At 42.0% G+C, this 20913-nt stretch overlaps 3 protein-coding genes across 12 annotated transcripts in view; 1 reads left to right on the forward strand and 2 right to left on the reverse strand.

Annotated features, from left to right (window-relative positions):
• LOC126563129 (coatomer subunit zeta-1) overlaps positions 1 to 20913 on the forward strand; it is a 558371-nt gene that overhangs the window by 106323 nt on the left and 431135 nt on the right. The gene's annotated exons all lie outside the window — the stretch shown is intronic.
• LOC126561377 (trafficking protein particle complex subunit 11) overlaps positions 1 to 20913 on the reverse strand; it is a 411048-nt gene that overhangs the window by 54146 nt on the left and 335989 nt on the right. The gene's annotated exons all lie outside the window — the stretch shown is intronic.
• Positions 1 to 20913, reverse strand: part of LOC126561459 (collagen alpha-1(XVIII) chain) — a 191481-nt gene that overhangs the window by 44850 nt on the left and 125718 nt on the right. For 4 of the 8 annotated variants that reach the window (XM_050217619.1, XM_050217615.1, XM_050217616.1 and 1 more), the window contains exons 5-10: positions 16494 to 16559; positions 4740 to 4973; positions 3533 to 3694; positions 3258 to 3449; positions 2991 to 3020; positions 143 to 307 (exon numbers count right to left, since the gene is read on the reverse strand). In XM_050217619.1, the coding sequence (XP_050073576.1) occupies positions 143 to 307; positions 2991 to 3020; positions 3258 to 3449; positions 3533 to 3694; positions 4740 to 4973; positions 16494 to 16559 (849 nt within the window). The remainder of the gene's footprint in view (positions 1 to 142; positions 308 to 2990; positions 3021 to 3257; positions 3450 to 3532; positions 3695 to 4739; positions 4974 to 16493; positions 16560 to 20913) is intronic. The other 4 variants (XM_050217618.1, XM_050217621.1, XM_050217617.1 and 1 more) reach the window with 3 other exon arrangements.

Below are 20913 nucleotides of genomic sequence, written 5' to 3' on the forward strand. Positions count from 1 at the left end.
ACAGCAATTCGTCTACCAAACAAAAGAAAAGTGCACTAGAACAAAAAAAAAAATTTTATCTGTATTTTGGGGTTCATTTCTTGGCACTGAGCGCCGCTAATTCTACTTCGTTTTTTTTGGACTTCTCGTCTTTAAACCGTACCCTTTCACCTTTGGCACCTGTCAGACCCGGATCACCTCGGTCACCTTTGGTACCGTGTTCACCCTTTTCGCCCGGGAATCCGATTTCGCCCTTTTCGCCCGGTTCACCCTTTAGCCCCGGTGAACCGCCACGCATTCCTTGAATCGGTGCACCGAGCATGGATTCCTGTGCAGGGACATGGTGGTAAGGATTATTGGATGGGTGTCGGTGGGAAGTCAAAGATTGATAAAGAGAGAAAAACGAGAGAAAGAGACAAAACATGTTCCGTACCGGTTAGAATCAGTGCAAACTTTCATCGAACAGAAAAAAAAAACAAAACTTTGAGAAGAAGAAAAACAGAGATAAAAACACTCAAAAAATTTCTGTTTCCTTTTTTTCCTTATTTTTCTGCTGATCTGGAAACGATTTTCTCCTTCCCGGTGCTGCTCACAGGAAAGCATTTGCGTCGCGAAGTAACAAAATGGAAATTTCCTTCCAATTTTTTGTATCCTTTTTTTACTTTGGTGGTTTTTGTAATGGAACAAAAAAAATGGAAACAAAACCAGCCAGCAAGTGACAAAAAGTTGGTAGAAAAAAAGAAACTTTAATTCACACCATTGTACCCACTACACCGATTGGTAAATGAAAAGATGGTTGCGTTCAAGAATGTGGGGTCAAATTTCCCCAACTAAAGTTACACAAAAAAAAAAAACGCAAACAAAACTTTGCAAAAATTACGCGTAAATGTTAATAAAATCGCATCTGTCGTAGTTTGGAAACTGATACGTTTTTGACCTTTTTGTGGTATATTTTTTTTGTAAAGAAGAAGTTTGAGTCTGAGATTGAATAGTTTGGACGGACCACAAACAATACCTGCTCAGCTGAACACATTTCTTTTGAATTAAGTATGTTGTATATTGTATTTCTTTAATTTTATAAGAAAACATATATTTATTTAAATTAACCTGAAGCTGCGTTCATCGTAGAAACACGTTTAACCTTTTATCCAGATAATAATTACTTCCGTATTAAGTAATTTGATACAAAGCCAACAATCTGCCTTATAAGCCAAAGCGCCTAAATTTATACAATTTGTACGTGTTGTCAGCGTGTAATAATGAAATAAAATTCATTCGGGGAGTAGAATATAGTCAATTTATTATGTGAAGCATACGTTTCACACTCCAGACCAGATGTAAGTACTGCTTTTCGAAAAGCGAAATTCTTTTCTGTTGAACTATAATCTTTCAAGTAGTTTTAAAATGTTAAACATTATCACGATAAACTTATTTGACTTGATGTTTACACTAATTCGAACCTAAATCCTCTAGTTGTAGACTTGCAAGCAGTGCATCACACGTGTTTTGTTCGAAAACTTCAAACAGAAACTGCTTCCCTTTCAGCGCATAGAAAAAACGATAGCTTATGGTCGATTGTATTTTTACACCTTGGTTCGAGAAGAGTTTTTCATCACGGCTTGTATGGCTTGGCTGACGGGATGAACATGTACAAGATTTGCTGTGTGTTTTGCCGCTTCTTCAACATCGTAGAAAGATTTTCCACTACAATGTGTATAAACTTGTACGTGAGGTGAAAGAAGCAAGCAACATGGCCCTACAGTGTCTTTCGTTGATTGTGTCCTCCGGTAGCCAAACAACCATATTCCTGTTTTCAATTGTACGTCGTCGCTAGGACGGTTTTTGCTGCTGTGTCTTTATCACCCGCTTCGTCTACTTCTATACCCGGTACAGGTTTTCTTAGCCGCTATTGCTCGTATCATAAATAATACTTTATTGAGAGGACACACGTGGCGAACCGTCCGGGTGTAGGAGCATGCCCGTACACCTTCAGGTTTTCTTGATTGCTCTACCAACAGCGGTGCCGACCAGCCGTGTTAACCAGTGTGCGAAGAAAGTTGCCTCACAACTACCATTTGTCTTGTGCAGCTTGGATTACACAATAGCACAACGAGTCCAACTTTTCTTCATCTGTCAAAACGCTTCAGTTTGACTTCTATTTGGTTTCAAAACAAAATCTCTCGTAGGAGCCGAAACCCCTAGCCCGAGGGAACACGATTGGTGGGAAGGGTTGAATAAATAAAAAAAGCACAAATTGAATAAAATTAGTTACGTCAGTTTTCAGATCCTGTACCGCTTGGTTTGCTTTTATTTTCCTGTCCATGATGCACTAGTTCGATTGACTTTTCTCGATTGTTTCGCTTCGAGCGGGTTTGATGGACATCCGAGTTCCGCTTCTCTCGTTCCATCATATTACAGCATTTTAATTGAATTATCTCTCAACAAGCAAGCAGCACTTTGCTGTAAACTATTTCCTATAAGCAATGTGCAGGTCCAATTGTCCACATTATGGTCTTTTAACCACAAATTAAATTTTATCGAGCAATAAGAAGCATCCTGATGCGTTCACACTAGCGCGTAGAGTTTACCGCACCAACGAGACGAAAGTTCGGTCACAAATTTGCACCGGATAGGAAAAGTTTATCGGTTTTACCGGTCGTAGTGGTGGTCTACGGCAAAGCGGAAACTTGGTCTACACCGTTACTATCCGGGGTTTTCCGGTCTTTCTTAGTTAAAATTAGTCGCATCCACTGAAGCTACCCGCACGGAGACAACTGATTATTGTTGGTGCTTCTCGTTGTGTCCGAAAAGTTTTGCCTGTGTCACCGGCAAAGTAGTGTCTAAATTTAATTATGGCGAAGATGTAAACCGGGTCTCACAACTAAAACCAAAAAAAAAAGCGGTAAACAAGGGCGGGAAAAGGATAATAGAAAAGAATTACACGCAATAGCACAACCCGCCCCATTTCCCAGAGTGCTATCCCCATATCGCCCCTCATTTTCTCGTTATACCTTGAACATCCGGGACGGATTCCAATTAGTCTAGAAAAATAGTTAAGTTTAAAAAAATGGTTATGGTATACAAAAGTTACAGAGATACAGAGAACGGATAGAGAAAGAAAGATAGAAACACCTCGTACGTTAGTAAGATCACGCTGTAAGTTAAGTTGGTGGTTAATTGGGTGGGTGATTAGCGGCTTATTAGAGCGGTGTGGCACGGACACCACACACTACGCAAACAAGCATCGGGCTAGTAGCTATGGAGAGTGGATTACTTACATCGTAGTTCTCTGGAAGCCCCGGAGGACCCGGAGGTCCGGCTGGGCCCGGTACACCGGGTGCCCCATCCAGCCCCGGTTCCCCCTTGCTTCCCTGGAGGCCCTCCGGTCCGGCGGCGCCCTGGTCACCGCGGTCTCCCTTATCGCCCTTCGGGCCGGAAGTACCACGTTCACCCTGGGGACCAGTGACGCCCTGGAGATGGCATTGCAAGAAGAAGAAGAGAACGGATCATTAAAACACTAGCTGATGGATGTGGATAGACAGGGCCAGCTTACCGTAAGACCGGGAGAGCCAGTCTTTCCCTCCTTGCCGGGCATGCCCTGAGGGCCGCGAAGATATTCGCGCAGTTTGCTGTCCATTTTCAGCTCCTCGATGATAAGGGACGCATTGCAAAAGCATTGTCCCCCGTGTTTCCTGTTTGGCAGTGTGTCGTAGAGCTGTACGTGGATAGAGCAAATTGGAGAATGGTGTTTATTTAATTAATTTCCCGGAATGTTTAATGGTCTGTGAATTGATAAGGAAGGATCAGCTTCAATTTGACTACTGTTTAATATTAATGTTACGATGGATATTCATCATATTCGTAGGTTTAATATTTTACAATTCTGATACAAACAGTGAAGTATTTACAGTACTAGCATTCGTTGGGTTATTAATAAAAATATCAAAATCCTAATCAAAAATTTCATTCTTTTTCAACTTATTATTTTTTTTTTCTTATAATTCATACGTTGGATGATCTCGTCTTATAACTTGCTAATCGTATTACGCTGAGTGTTACCTTTTAAACGATTGTTTGTTTCATCCTCCTTATTTATAATTAATTATGACGGTCCAGTGCCGTATTGTTGTTTGTTTCATCCTCCTGTTAATTATTATTTTTTCTGAACCAATAATCTGACTTAAAATTAAAAACGCCTGCAGCTATGCAATTCGCCCGTTTGCTCTCTTAATTCAATCTCTTTAGGGATGGAATGCAAATTATTTTGCATTAAATGTTAAAAACTTACAATTCTGAATCAAATATAGTTCTAAAGGGGTTCCTAATCTTACTAAACGAATGATTGATGTGCTTTTTAACTGTTCTTATTTTCGATTACAAGCATCTTTTACACGACTCATTGATAATGCTGTAAGTGGCTGAGTCTTTGCTATACTCTATTCCTAATTTATGTTTAATTTTCTTTTGCATTCAATAATGCTACTTTTAAAAAAATGTGTAAAGCTTGGTCAATTGCTAGAACTACAAGTTTTAACGAATTAAACAGCAGCTTACTTTTAAAACTGTTCGAAAGAATCACTTAAAAGCTTTTATATTTTTTTGTTTTAAATGTCGTGCCTTACCTGAGACAATCGTTTCTGTTATCGTTCCCAATTTATGTTAGCATCGTAATGGAAAGCATTAAAAGAAGCAAGCAGAAATAAAACCCATCACCCGTTAAGAAATCAATCACACCGTGTAGAAGAGCACGAAACACTTACCAACTCATCGCCAGACCCATCGCCATCGAAGTATCCGCCTCCCTTCGGTCCTGCCGCTCCCGGTGGACCCGGTGGGCCCGGCGGTCCCTGGGGTCCCGGTGGTCCCGGTGGCCCCCTTATGCTTTCCCCCTTTGCGCCCCGTTCACCCTTATCACCCTTCATCCGGTAGCCATACTCGGGGGGTGGTGGTGAAATCATCGGTGGCTCATTGAATCCATCGTCGTCACCACTTTGCTGTTGGAATGGGAAGTTAAGAAGAGGAAGGTTAAAATTGAATGTCAAACTGCAAGGGAGCATCATCAAAAGCCAAACCAACCCAACGAATTTCAATGGAAGTAGCAGTTAGAAAAGGTTAAGGATTTCTGGGCAGAGATTTTAATCAAAGCATTTTAAAGATATAATAGATCCGTAGACAAATAAAAAACGCATAACACAGTAATAGTATTGTTTCGTTGAAAAGTCTGTGTGTGTGAGCCGTGAAGGGAGCGACATAAAGCAACATCGTTCAATGCTTTCGGTCGATTGAACCGATGAGACGAGGGCTGGATTAGCGTAATTAGTCGGCGATATTAATCGTTCACGGGTTCGAAGTTTTTCGTGAGCCTCATCCAACTTCAAGTTAATTCACCAAACGTTTCGCGATCAGGAGGGACGGAATAAAGCAGGCCGATAATTGCTTTTCGAATGGGAACGAACGGACGGTGTAAGATGTACCGCCTAAAATCATTCAATCGTAGAAATTATTGCTATTTGTTTGTGTGTAAGTATTGACGTTGATTTTTTGGGCGTGTGGGCATGCGGCTGGAAGCTGAAACTTTTTCCCTGTAGCACGGTGTAGCAGGAAGGTTCTGCTTAATTTATGCTGATTAGTTCATCATTTTCGGCTGATTGGTTTGCCGTTTGATCCTCATTTCGGGCCGAAAGCTTTGGAAGGCTAGTGAAAAGCGATTTCCTTGCGTGGTACGTGCTGAATGAGGAGTGTTTGGAGATTGGAGAATTCCGTTTTCTGTTGATTGGTTGAATGGCCAAATGGTACGCTGATTGGAATGCTCCGAAAAGTTGGGAAATAAAATTAACAACTTCTTTTCGTTTTGGTGAAGTAATTTGTGGGAATGATAATGATGATTATGTTTCAATTGCGAGTTGAACGTCAAATGGTTGAGGTTTTTCTTTTGATGTAGAGAATTGGCAGTATATTGATGATAGAATTTAAAACTGGTTGGAAGTAACTATAAACATTTAATTCCACTTCTAAAATCCTTTTTGAGATTTTTTTTTGTTGTACTTAGCCTCGAGTCTCGGCGTTCCTTCTTGGAAGGCTCGAAACGACTGGAGCTAATCCGACCTTTAGAAAGGTGTGTAAAGTTTTTACAAGTTTAAACGTCTTAGACAGGTAAAAATCTCGTCTTCTAAGCTGCTGGTTAAGCTAAACATTTATTTCTACTAGAAAAACCATTCTTTCGCAGGCAGGAAAATGAGTGGAAAAGCAAAAGTAGACTTACAAATAAAAAAAAAACTCCTTCTTTTTTCAAAATATTTCTTCCCACTAAAAAAACACAGAAATAACATTTCGGAACCAATGAAATGCTTGCTGTAAGCGTGTCGCAGCAAACAAGCATGAAAAGCGAAACATTAACGCTCCAATAAATTTAAATAGCTTTCGCTGAAAGGGGCCGAGCTGACATTAAAATTTTCGCAACTGGCTTGGCTCTCGGCTTTACGTGGGACGCGTTTGGATGGGGGCGGATGAAACTGGGCATGGGCAAAGGGAGGGGTTTGCTTTTGCCTATGTCAAGCTTTCCTCTTCATTGGTATGCAGTCACTGGTCGATTCAATCCTGCGGGAATTGTCTTACGCTCGTTATGGCTTAAGCGTCGCCTTTCGTCTTTTTATTGCTGCTGATTTCAACATGCTCAACAGCACGAAACGACATAGAGCGAGCAGTGAAATTATTGGTACCAGAATGGGACACTAACGGCCACGTTAAGAAAAAAAAGTTCCAAACAAAAATGGACATTGAAAAACAAGGAAGAATGTGTCTTTCCAGCAGAACACGTCCATTGCCGGGACAAGGTTGTGTAGACCGTGTTCTGCTTCTTTTCAACGTGCGTTCAAATCCTTTTGGATTATAAGTTTAAAAGCGCTGGAACATACAAACACACACACACACACACAAGTGTCCAGTGCAAGAAAGAATTAAGAAAATGTCTCGATCAACTTGGGAACGTCGTCGGCAGAAGGAAGAAATGTGCTACGAAACAAATTAAAATCTAATGCTTTCAAGTGAGTGGAGTGTACGGGTATGACAATAGAGCTGCACTAGCGCGCCATTGCAAGAATGTGAAAGTCAGTACGAAATAGTACAAGAATTGGCAATTAAAAATCTTTCACCCGCGTTGCGAAATTGAAAATCTCTTCATCGGAGGATACGATGAAGGAAGAAATATGTTTGATGAACGGGGTGTGACAGTCCGGATTGGAACAAAAGCTTCAAGATCGCTGTGATCGTTCGACCGTTCATTTTTAATCTTGACTGGATTGGCATTCCGCGTCCCTTAACGATGTAGTTGCGGGAAACGGGATATTGAAGAATACCAGGAAGTGAGTCAAATATTTGTCGAAGAATGATTAAAAGTTCGCCCAAGAAGAAAAACTGACTGCGGCGTGCTGTGTAGCGAAGCTAGTCAAGCAAAACGACGCCCTCAAAGTAAAATCGTTTGGGAGTTTAAGCTGGTTGAAGCAGTCGAACCTTGAATATTGAGAGATTTTTGATGGTTCAGGCAACCAATTTAGGCGACAACCCACTGACTTTTTCGTAAGCATATTATCGTGCAATTTTATTAGCAGCCATATTGCTTACCGAAAGAGGGAATATCATTAGCACTGATCGAAGCGGCTGTGATTGGAACGTCCCAGCTCAAATCAGCGTCATGTTTGATGGCGTGGATGGCGATACAAAACCGCACCCTAACATGGGTGGGCGAAATGAGATCACCTTTTCGAGGTGTAAAAAAGTAAGAGCGAGAGAGAGAAAGAGAGGCCACTCAAGAAACCTTCCAAGAAATCCTACCCACGGACATACGATTCCCGGTTGCGGTCGTCCACAAAGCCGCCATTTGCTACTCGTCCGAGCTGGTCCCAAACACTTGTCAACACTTATGCTAACGTCTTTCGTCCCGGGTTCATCGGATGCATTAGCGGGGAAGCGTACCACTGAACGGACCACCAGGAATCCTTCGACGGGAGGCATTGCAGAGGTTCGCAAGTGTGTTGAAATAAGTTAATTAAACTCACCCGCCGCGTGGGACTATAAAGTTGTTAATTTAATTTCTTCCCTTAACCACCTTTTTCGGAGGACTTCCCGGGGCGCGCACTTGCCCAACCATGCCAACCATCTATAAACATTCCGGCAATCGGGTTCCACTGTACGGCAAGTGAGCGAAACCGCACATTTTTCCTCAGAACTGCCGTACGCTTTCGTTAGTGGCGTAGACGAAGCGAAAAAGGATTAGGTTGGGCGCGTGTGTGTGTACGTTTTTTTGTGTGCTACCGGTCTTGCTCACCACGCACCAAAAGAAAGGATACCACGGGAACAGTACAACTTATTTAACGTATGAAGCACAAACTTCCGACCGCATCCATTTATGTCTCGGGTGTCCTACATCTTTTCCGGTGAGGACTCCCGGCACTGAAAATATGCTTGGAAGGAGGATGTTCTTTCTTCTCTGGTTGGAGACGTCGTAGCGTGTGTCTGCTCCACATATGTGTTTTCCCTTTTTTCCTACGTTAGTAAGTTCCCGGGTATCCATGTGGTGGTGGCCGGAGGATAATGCTCAAGAGTCGCTAGAGCTGTCATATTTCTCTGTGCGGCACTATTCTTATCCTCTGTAATCCACGGGTGCATTTGAGGTGTTGAATTTGGGAAGGAGAGCGAAGAGATCGTAGAAAATGGAGTTGTAGCACATGTAATAGCTAGTGTGTCTGTGTCGTATATCGTTTCGACGACAGATATTGGAGGACTGCATTGTAAGTAGATCTGTGGTAGCAGGTAGAGCTCACAGATCACTTTTAATATAGTTATCGTCGTCTAGCTGTCGGACGGGACTTAGCAATGGTTTCATATTTTGTGTGTTAATGGGCCTCTTGAACACAATTGCAAATCCGGTTGGTTATGAATGCACGTATCTACCTTGATATGGAAAAGATTAAAAACATATCTAACTTGTCTTGAATCTTGATTTTTGGACGGAAAACGAAACTCTTGTAAATCTTATATCACATGAACATTTGCTACAATAACCGAGCACACCTGGGATAATGTGATCTGTTGTGGTTCGGAGCAGGGAATGTCTCCTAACAAATGTGAAAGGAGTTTTCATATGTAAATAAACTGCAAGCAATACGGCTAGGCTGTTCTCTTAGAATAGAGAAAAACACGTAATAATAATTAAATTTTGGAAATATTTTGTTTCTTGCCTTTCCTAGTAGTATAACCTACCGTAAAAGTTTTGGGTTGTACTGCAAATTATTTGTTACCAAACTCATATAACAGACCATGCTCTGGGATGCTTTGGTAGACATTTTACTCATTATGTTCTATTTTTTATTGAAAAATCGTCCTGTTTGGTCATGCCTGCCATTTAATGGCTCACGAATTATTGGTAGTCAGTCTTCAGTGCGGGGATACGTTTCGGTTCTCGGTTCTGTCATGTGCATTCAAAAATATGATTTCAACAACATATCACATAGAACTTCTGTTATTGATTTGCTCTCTCCCAGCTCTAGCTGCATCACTCCATTCCGGTTTTCCCCGCTGCATCGACAACGTCCTGACGTTGCGGCTTCTGAGAAAGAAGCCATATTGTGGGCCGTCAGGACTTGTTTTCTATTTTCTTCTCCAGTTGCTTCTGCAGCTGACGAATTCTTTATAGCAGGAATCTAATATTTTACAATTACTCAGTAAAAGTATCATTACTCTTTCTATACTCCTGAACGAATTGATAACACATAGTTCTATCTTTGTATGATTTTCCACAAGTGCGTAGAAGTACAGAAATATGAACAAACCTACTCACTGTTGAACACGTAGGCGCCATTGGATAATAGGGTTTCAAAGATGGCCAACGCGAAAGTTACCTGATCTAGATCAAGATAATGGCGAGGATGCTCAGTAACCAACACACAAACAAACCAAAACATGTCGCCGAGTTGTGAGTTTTGCCCTTGAAACTTATCTCTCCCACCCCCACGATAAGGTTCGTTGACAAGCTTTTAGCGAAATGTTTCTCACCGCATCCCTTTACAACTTCGCTCTCGTCCTCCCATTGTCCTCCATCTAAGTAAGGAAATGGATAAGATGAATACTATGGCAACACTGCTGCTTGAGTTTTGAACCCATTCGACCCTATCGCAACGCTGCCTGTGGTAGATCCTATTTACTGCCTATTATCGAAACAGAATGTGAAACTCTATGCATGCTCGAAGATGAGCCACATTCCAAAACAGTGCGTGTGCGTGTGTCTCTACGGGACCGAATGGAGGATATACCTGGAGCGTCCTTTATCTGGCGTTAGTTGTGTAGTAGTAGTGATAGTAGTAGTCGTTTCACCGCACATCATCGCATGAAGGAATGTAATGAAATTTGCCGAAAATTGGCTCTTCACATACTGACGCTATCCCGTATCACCTTACCCACCCTTACTACGTTATTCCTTACCCACCCAGAAAAACCTCCAAAAAAGGCCCCGGACGTGCGTGCGTTTGATCGTAACGATTGTTAGCACGAGGAATGGGCTGAGGATGAATGAGAAGCTGAGAGAGGCTCGGTGGGGGGTAGATTTTTGCAATCAAAATCCACAACCTCAAATGTCAAACGATCTTCCTCGTTTCGTTTCGACTTTTGCCTGGTAACTGTGGCGTATCGGTTACGTCACTGAGTACCTGAAAGCACCTGTCATCACGTCAGTATAGGTTGCGCGCGACTCCTGCGACTACTGCGGGCAGCTGTCAGCTTAGTGAGTGTTGTGGGATCGGTGTAGATGTGAAGAAGCCATAACACACGGATGAAATGCGTGTGTGTGTTTCGGTTTTTCCCGGCCTTGGGTGAGGCACGTTCCAAGGTAACGATGGAGTGTGCCCGCATATTTGATACCGTCCAACAGAATAAAGAGAGAGGTACGGTGCGGCATTTGAAGGATCAGCTTCCTTTTTGGCTGGTTGGCTGGCTGGTTGACTCCTCCTGGGAGCACTTTTCATCCATCCGATTTGCAAGTGACGATGTTTTGGGGCACGTCAAAATGGTAAGAAATTTAATTCTGCGTACACACACATTTCATGTCTATCTACACGTTTGCAGACACACGCAAAAATCGGCACGGCTGACAACGAATGGGGCAGATGGGCTGAGGTTAAGGTGAAGGTGGCACCAAAACCACAGCGACGGTTCGTTTATTGTCAGTTTTTGGGGCAGGTGAAGCAGGAGCATAGACCCGTGTCACAGTGTGAAAAAAAGCAGCTCCGGAGCAACGGGGTTGATAATTTCCGCGAACGCTCGCGCGGCGCTTTTGCAAGCGGCGGTATCGGTTGTCGCGTTTGACGGAAGTTGTGCCGACGGTTCGTTTAGGCTGCAGTCATGCGTGTTCACCGCAGTATGTACATCTTCCCATCGACATTTGCCCCCGGATCGGCCGGTTGGCAGCGAGAATGGGAAATGCCGGTGGTTTTCTGGTATCAAGGTATAAATTTTATTGCCCAGGTCGTAAATCGAGCATTGCGTGTAGCGCGAAACCGTTGTTCTGACGAAAGCGAAAGAACCTACGTGAAGTTTAGTGCTGTTGATGGGTACTCGGTGCCCGAATGATGGTAATTTTTGAGTTTTCTTCGCAGCACCAGGGAAGGAAATTGGATCCCTTAAATGGTGCTGTCTAAGCTTCTTTATGTCGGAGTGCTCGTAGGTGCTGTTTGCAGCAAAACGAGCATTATACCGCGTGGTTTTATATTGCTAGACTACAGCACTACAAGCACACTGTACATTGTACAGGTCTAACAAGCGGATGAACAAGGTTTGGGTGGGATCTGGTGTTTTGTGAGTGGACAGCCGAGGCAGCGAGGGAAAGACAATTTGGAAGAAATTTGTTTCAACTTTCCCGGGTGAACCGGGTGAACCGATAGGAGATAGCAGGTTCTTAAACATTCGACCGTACTTGTAATGCTTTTGGTTGAATATCAGAAACATCATATTCTTTTCCACCAGTAAAATGTACTATCGCACACACATACATTCACTCGTTTCAAGTGGGTGTATGTGGGTGTTTTAAAGTACGAACGACGAAAAATCACGGACCCATCACGGCTGGATTAATTACACCTTTACATAACATTTTACGAGTGTGCACTTACGCTGGTATATAGATAAGGTAAAACAGGGCTTGGCATTTGCTGAAATGGGATAGTTTGCGGTGAATACCACCTTCCATGCTTTTACCAGCTTCCCCTTCACAAGTGGAACTATCCCACCTGATTGAGCCAACCGTGTAAAGCGTTTTTTGTTTTTCCTTCCTTACTCTTCGGGGTTTCCTGTTCCACCCTCAAAAAGGGCAGCGTGGGCATGTGCTATGAGTCTGGGACTCATTTGATGAGTTAAGTGGATGCCGTCATCCTTTTTGTTTTCTGACCGTGCGGTAGATCAAGCAGCCAGAAAAACGGATAGCTGATCCTTCAATCGCTTACCGGCACAATCGCCGCGAGTGCTTGCTGTGCGTGTTGCAGCCTATCCAGGGGCACAACGCATGAACGCTGCGAGGTTATTTTCGGTCTCCCTGAATCGGGAGAAAACATTTTTGTGGTGGTAATTGGAGATAATCCGGTGTGGAGATAATGTTTCTTTTTTTGCCAGCAAGTTATTTATATTGCTGCGTTTTTTTTTCTTAATCTGCTATTTTGCTTTTGATTTTTGCTTGTTCTGGTGGATAATTGGGATGCGGTTACGGATTTGCGAAAAGGACGAAGAATTTGGAGGTTTCTGGTGAAGTACAGCGAACATCTCTGATGTGGTTGGTTTCGAGCGGGAACTCTCATTGAGTTCGGTATGATTTGGAGATGCTTTGGGAAGAATTCAAGTGGCTCCACAGTGTAAAACTGAAATATTACCTTGGCGAGTTAATATACGTTACCAGCGCACAATTTCACGCGCTAAGCTCCAGTTAACGAGAAGCTCCTAACAAATATACCCGTGGCTTTGTTTAATCTTCATTATGAATTGTGTCCACGATGGTTGACTGTTTGTTTGCCCATAACCGAAAGCAAAACAACGAGCTTTTTTTTCAACCTTAATCCCTCCATCCCATTCCTGGCTGGTTACTGATTGAATCGAAAGGTAGAGCAAGATTATTACAGCAAAGCGAACCATAAACCCTGAACCCTCACGCCGTGCGACGGAATGGTCATTTCTACCGGCAATTACTTGCCCTGACCGTTCGTAATCCTTAAGGTGGTGCATGACTGCGCATCATTCTTTTTTCGAGGTTGAAAAATGGAAACTAGAAAATAAAATGGTGGACCCACCAAGGGTGCAATAATCCAGAGGTATCGAGGAATCCCGTTTTTCCATCTTGCCCACGTGCGCACACCACGTGCATTTAAATTATCACCCGAAATTCCAATCCAACCTCGGTCTTCGGTCTTTGGGAAAGCCAATATGAGGACCCTGCCCCAGTGACGTGTGACAGTTGGTGTAAAGCTCACGGGCTTTTTTTTCTTCGCTTCCTGTAGAACAGGGGGAAGATGTAAAGTGAAATGAATTCGCAAGTGAGGACGAGGTATCGCGTGAAACGGAGTCAGTTCGTAAACAGGTGCTTATGTCGGGAGAAACGGTCGTGGACCGTTCGCTGCGATCGAAATGTCCGGAATCGGTTAGGGTCAAGGTTGGAGGTGTTTTGGCATTTTCTTTGCCGTCTATTTTTCCCGCACCCTGCTGTCGTAGCATATTTTAAGGGGGGGGGGGGGGGGGGGGTGAGAAGCAACAACAAAAAAAGGTGATTATGGTACGAGCCCAACTCATCAGGTTTTGGATGGTCACTATGGCCGACTCCACGATGGCCGGGTGTGATGTGCAGCGGTATAAAGTGGAGCTGATTTTATTAATTTTTTGTCCCTATTTACGTTCCGATGCGGATGTTTGGGGTTTTCTTTTTGCTGCCACGCCACCAAATGCTTGAGCCCGGTTCGGTGAAGGCTTGGTTTTATTTTGGGACTACCGTTCGGTCGGAAAAGGAACCGGGCGAGTAAATAAGGGCGTTATGCTAACGTTACGTTTGCCTCGGAACGACATCTACACACATTCTTCTTGTGCACTTGTTTTCTCTACAGTTTTCTTCGCTGGACCGAAAATGACCGATGGGCGCAAGAATCCTTGTTCCACGAGAATGGGGTTCTAATAAAAAAAAGAACTTCTCGTTGTAGCTGAAGGTGGGAGATTCCGTTTGAAACGAGGGTTCTTGCAACCCATGCCCTTGGCGGGTTGGGCCTGTCCTAAACAAATTTAATTAACTTCGCCCATCGACGGTAATGCTGCCAGTCCTCCAAACATACAACCCTGCGCGTAACGCTGGCCATTTGAGTTTGACGAACGAGCGAGTTGACCCACCCACCGTAAGCGGTGCCATGTGGCCGGAAGTGGGTAACCTCGGTCTCGTATCGGTGCCGCAAATCAACTGGCTGCGTGTCCAGTATCGTGAGGAAGACAAAAAGAAGGACCAGTGATGCGGTCGAAGTAAAACAAACTGCGTCCGGGATTGTGACCGAGCGAGCGGAGTAACACAATGGAATGGAAATGGATGAAGTATTATGAGAAAAAAAAAATGCGGAGGAATCAACACAAAACGAAAACTCCACACAGTTCTAGTGTGTAGCCAAATAAATGGCAAAAGGAACGCTTTGCGCTCTGTTTACGGACGCAATTGACATGCTGAAGGGCACATTTTTAGTGCTGGAGTGAAGCACACAAAGGAAACAATCGGTGGCGATGCTCGTAATTTGGAACTGAAGCATTGTGAGCAATTCCGTACTGGGGTATTAGTGTTCGCGAAAAGCTATGTGCGTGTTTGAGGTAATGGAAGATAATTTGTGCCAAAGCGGGTTTGTAGGAATGGCATGCGGGCAGTCACGTTGGAATTTTAAAGCTAGTAGAAAACGGTCGTATCTTTCGACTGGAGGAATTAAAATTTTGGAATGTGACAAGAATTTGTATTTTTTATTTTTAGTAAAAAGAAAAATCGTAGAGAGTTGAATAGTATTCGAATTTCGGTTATTGAGATCTATAAACCCGATTTTATGGCGTTAAGTCTTTGGAACATATGTATGGAATATGAAATGCAATTGTTTGCTAAATTCACAACATTCTTCATAAGCTCAAGCACTTATGCCCACAATTTTTATAACCAATTGAGAAAAACAAACAGTAAGAATTAAAATTTAATTCTGAGTACACATAATTAATCGTTTTAATTTTTGAATAAAAATTTTAAAACAATAGCACAGGCACATACCTTTAGCAAGCACGCATTTCAATTCAATACTCATAGGTAAGCCGCTTAAAGTACCGTGCATTGTTTTTTCCATACAATTAGTGAAGAGCAATTATTTAAAATGCAAAAAAAAGTTTCATTTTTTATCATTTGTTCGTTCGTTAAAAAAAGGCGCTGAACTGTCCTGAATAGCACAACATTTCCATTACACTTTGTGTTCGCCGTATCATAAATCATTTCTAACTGCGAACTGATGGTCACGGTAGTTTTGGTTTTGCTTTTGTTTTTTTCTGCCCAAGCATTTCACACCAGCAACAACGGTTGATTGAATAGTACGGTCAATAAACCATGCTCAATAATTAATTGACACGAGCGGCGGCAATTGAATGATAACTAAATCGATAAAGTTAATAAACAGCAACGCAACGGCACGAATTAAATCGAACCGTGGCGATCGTGCGTTCCGATGGCGTGCATTTAATTCGGTTGTTTGGTAAATGGGTAATACGCCGAGATGCGTGCCGTGACGGTATAATCCGTCCGTTTGATAGCGTGCGATTGGCAATGACACGCCTGCCGGAGCGCGCGGAAGAAAGTATCCGTGTGAACACAGTTTTAACGACCATTTAAATAATTGTATCACTTTTAAGAGGAGATTTTTTTTTTGTAGTGTAGTGTAGTGTTGATCGTTTGTCTAGATATAGCGTTTAATCAGTGATAAATGGAATGGATAAAAAAGATATGATTGATTGATGATGTTAAATGGAATTATTTAAATTCCAAAGAGTTAGTACGTTTGAACAGTTTTGATATGGTTCTCTTTCTGTTGGATGTCTCTTTCCATTAGTTTCTTGTAAATGATTTCCAAAAGAATAGGAAAATATGGTTGTATTTTTATTGCGTCTTAAAAGAAGGTGTTACGTTTCTGTTTCCAAACCTATTTTACGATAGTGTATGATGCAGATTTGTTACCAGGAAGCCATCTGCAACAGAAGGCCAGGAAGGACCGTACATGCCCTAATTGCCAGCTTCCATTTAGATCAATCAACTTTGAACGCATGCCAAATAGTTATTTGAAAGCCATATAAACCAATTTTAAAACGTACTGCTGCTGAAATCGGAGCCGCTCCCTTAACTCTATGCATGATTTATTGTAAGTTAAAAGCCGCATCGATAAGGAAAAGCAATTAGATCGTTGTGCAATGCAACTTACGCTCATGCATTTACTTACGTCATATACCATCTCGGAATTAAAGTCATCAGCGAACTCATCTGCAGAACCGAAATCATCGTCAATCTTCAGGAAATGTGATTGTTTGTGTAACAGAGACATGTGCACACGAATAGAAACATAAGTAACATGAAAATAAGAAGAAAAAGAAAGAAATACAAAACAAAGAAACAAAATTAATAAACAAAAGAAAAATAAAGAAATGATAGAAAAACAAAACAATGTAATAATATGGCGATGTGTTGTCATACTTAATATTAAAAAAATATAATAACAAACAAAACAATAAAATTAAAAGAAATGAACTTAATACAATTTACAAATACGGGCCAAGCCGTCCTATATGAATAAAAAAATAAATAATAAAAGTGATAATGTAACTTATAACAACAATATGAAGATTCATTCGAGTAACATAATCCTCTGTAAGCATCCTGTTGTTTCCCTTTCATGTTTGTGTATTTTGTGTATGGTGTTTAATATAATCGCACCGGGCTTTGGCAAAACTATTCTCAACGCAGTCGATGTTGTGAATGCAGCCGACAGCTAAACTAGGCTCGTTTAGCTCAAATGGGCTTGACATTCCATACCGGTTCGGTTCACCCGTTCGAGCATAAGCGTTCAGCTTACAGCAGATTATGCCATCGAATCGAATTAATTGCTCGTTGGTTCGTTGACGAGGTATGCCCTGGTAGCGTGTACTTGAGCGCTGGAGCTATCGTTTTCCGTTCGATTGAGTCCTCGGAACTTTGTAAGCTTAAGAACCGGGGAACGGGAGAGTCCGTTTTGGGAACGCGCGTTCTTATGCGAGAGTATTGTTTTCAGGACAGACTGTTGCACCTTCTAAAGCATATCTATTCTTCCTGCACTTGATGTAGCACACGCCGAGTGTAGAGAAGGTGTTTGGAATAGTACTAAGAATTGTTAGACGAGTGTTGCTGGAGTTATTTTTTCCCGTTTTCAAAAACAGCTGACACAGGAAATGTTTTCCAGCAGGGTTGTTACACGTTCGTTGGCACGAGTTTTTGCACACAAGCGTAATCGAAAAAAAAAGAGTCACCAACACACGAAGGAGGCACGGGTGGAGATTAGTTTCTGAAGTAAATTTCCAAGAAACACATACACTCTAACCGATAGTTTGCAGGGCGCAACTTTTCTCAGAAAACGGCCCTGATCGAAGACGGAAGCTTATGTGTGTGTTTCCAAGGTTGGATAATCATAACCCAGCTCTCTCGTTGGCAGGAAACTGGATAGTTACCATCCGTACATTATAACGAAGCGTGTGATTGTGTGAGTGCAGTCGAAGAAAGAGCGGGCGGACGAGGAGGGATAGTGGTATGAAGGATATGTTCCCTACACGCTGAACCAGGCCAATAGTGGTCAAGTCATGGGGCCAATTTTCTTTGCCGATGATTTCATCCGATACTGGACGATGGTCTCGTTGCGTCGTTTGAGGTAGAAAATGAAGTGCAAAAATGGAAGAGTCTCGGTATCGCATCGATGCCGTAGTGCCGGACCACGTAGCAGGTTAATGGGTTCCAGGCCATTGGAAAGAACTTTATCACACTAGCCACAGCGATGAAATATGCTGTTGTAAGTTGTAATGTATGCTCGTGCAGGAAGGAAGCTGCACAGTGTGAGCGATATTCGAGCGTGGACTCTACGAGAACGTTTACTTTCTTAAGTATCTTACGGGATGTGTTATGGAATATGGGATTATAGGATATTTGTATATTCAGACATATGACTTTGTTGTGGTTTGAGTTGAGGTTCTAAATTGAACAATGATTGCATCAAAATATTAAATAAATTAAAACTTTAATAGGCTTTGTCGCTGAGTAACACAGGGACAACGGTCTTCTAACGCTGGGACCTGTGTTCAAATCCCATCCGTACCGTTCCTCCGTAGTGAGGACTGACTATCCAACTACGTGGTATCGGCAAGTTTAGTAAACCATTTCGATGGCCGGCGTGACTTTAGACGCCGTTAAGCCAAGCAGAAGAACACAGTTAAGCTAGCCTGAGTGACGATAGCTAACGTTTTCCAAATTTGTTTAGCCAAATTTTACTGGAACTACACTTTGATCTTTGCCTTTAAGCCCAATAGCGCTGATTTGGCTAAAGAGTATATAAGCCTACAAGTTGCACGTAGCAAACTCACATGCAAGCTCCAGAGTCGTTTTGAACATGGCTGAGTGGGACATATTGTTAACATATGAAAACTATTGGTTTATAAAATCCAAAAAATCTTATTTTAACTAGTTTTAATCAAGTTTTAGTAATTCAATCAACTTTCTACTCAAATCATGTTTAAATATTATTTTTTCCGTATATTGAGCCATTTAAATAAAAAAATATGACTCACTATAGCATTATTTAAATTACAGTATGAACTGTCTCGTTTAAATGATGAATTAAGTTTGTGAAATGTTTTTAAAAATTAGTCTTATACATAAGCTAGATTTTGCGACTCTTAACAATAATTTCAAATAGCTTTCCTCATTTCAATAATGATTTATTTAAATAATATTTTTATGTCCTACGCATAATGGTCACAATCTACCGTGATTTTTCACACAAGCTTGCATGAGATGAATCCCGTACAACTTAAGGGCCTTTATTACTCTTTAGCCGCTGATTTTGTTTTGTTTGTTTACTTTTTCAACTTCAACTTAGTCTATAAATATTTTGTGAAAATATTATGTTTTTCCTCGTTTAGTTTTATTTATCATACAAAAAAACGACAACTCTAACTGCATTCCTACAAGATTAATTTTCAAGGAAGCCTTCGTTGATTCTTGAGGAACTAAAAACGCTTCATTCAATGAAAGAAAATACTCTACAAGAATGTTGATGTTTCTTCGTTGCAAAATTTTTCATTCACTCTTTCTTAATCAAACTTCTGAGTCGAATGGAACAAATATGCAAAAGCTACGAAGAAATCGTTGCCCAGACCAAGTTAATTTTTTTTTCAGGGTCTTAGGGGTTGCGTTTCAATTTCTATTGCTTCCAACTGGTATGCAAAATAACCTTCGGTTGGATTGCACCGAATCGAACGGGTGTTAGTAAATGAAAAATTTCCCACCTTTCCAACTAACTTGGCTACTCTATAGGAATAGCAGCCACAAAGACATACAGACATACATCGATTCGTGTAGCAAAAAAAAAAAAGTTGGCCAAAAATCACTGCCTTTCTACCCTTTTTCTCTCTCTCTCTCCCCTCTCTCTTGAACGGGTTGAGTGTAGTCTGTGCCTGAATGTGTTGCAAAACACCCGGAAAACTAACGAATGGAGAAATTCATTTCCAACAACATTTCCGATTCATCACTCCCGGGTAGAAAACATACAAAAAAAAGGGAAGAGATGAATAGATGCCGAAAGGTGATTTGCCTCTGACACACAGCTGGCGTATGACCAGACGGCACATCCGCTTTTATCACCCACTCTGGCCTACACCGTGTCCCGGCGGGCGCAATGGCTGGCTGCATACGGGAAACGGATACAAATGATGATGGAATGGATGAATGATTCCCCCCCCCCCCCCCCCCCTCCTTCCCGCACACACAGTCACATAAACTCGTGGTCAGAAAAATGGTGGAACACGGTGAAGCATATATTTCATTTCGGTACAAATGAGCGAGTGCACATGTGAAAAGTTTCGCCTCATGAATAAAAACACCACCTTCCGGGGATTTTCTTCCGGGTTGTGCGCACGGTATGGCTTCTTTGCCGTGCAAACGTGCCAACTTAAGGTGGGAAAAATGAGTTAAAGGAAAAGTGCCTTCACCTTCTTTTTTTTGCTGTTGTTGTTGGTTCGGTTCCTTGCTTCCATTTCGTCGTTATGTTTTCGTATTCCTCTCCAAAACAAATTATACGAATAAGAAGATTCTTTTTTGCGCGCGCTCTGCTGGCAAGATGAAACGGCACAGTCAAATGTGGAGAAAAGAAAAAAATGGAAATGGAAATGAAACCAGAACTGAAATGAAAAGCTCTTTCTGGCCCCCGTTCGAGTGGCGGGAAGTATTACAAATCTTTGGCAATAAATTTCACTCCAGCTCGTACGCTGTGTTTTTATGCGATTTTCACACTCGTTTGTTGGCGTGCTTTCGCGTTGGTTGGCTTTTTTTGGCCCCCATTTTCCACGAGCGCAGTGATTTGCAGTGCTTGTTTTTTTTTTTTGTTCGGACGGATAAGAAACATTTTTGGTAAAGTGTTGGGGCAAGACAAATGAGTGGTGGTACATACTACATCAGTGAAGGATATTTTAATTTGCTACATTTTCTTTTCGATGACGAGCTGTTGTGCTTTGAGCTATTTTTCCTGCCCTTTGGGATCCATTACGGAGGATGCTAGCATTAGTCATGTTTGCACATGATTGAACGACTCAAGCAGACCACCAGCGCCAGAAAAGTAGTACGTG

Source organism: Anopheles maculipalpis, chromosome 3RL (genome assembly GCF_943734695.1).
Source record: "Anopheles maculipalpis chromosome 3RL, idAnoMacuDA_375_x, whole genome shotgun sequence".
In the NCBI taxonomy this organism is placed as follows: Eukaryota; Metazoa; Arthropoda; class Insecta; order Diptera; family Culicidae; genus Anopheles; species Anopheles maculipalpis.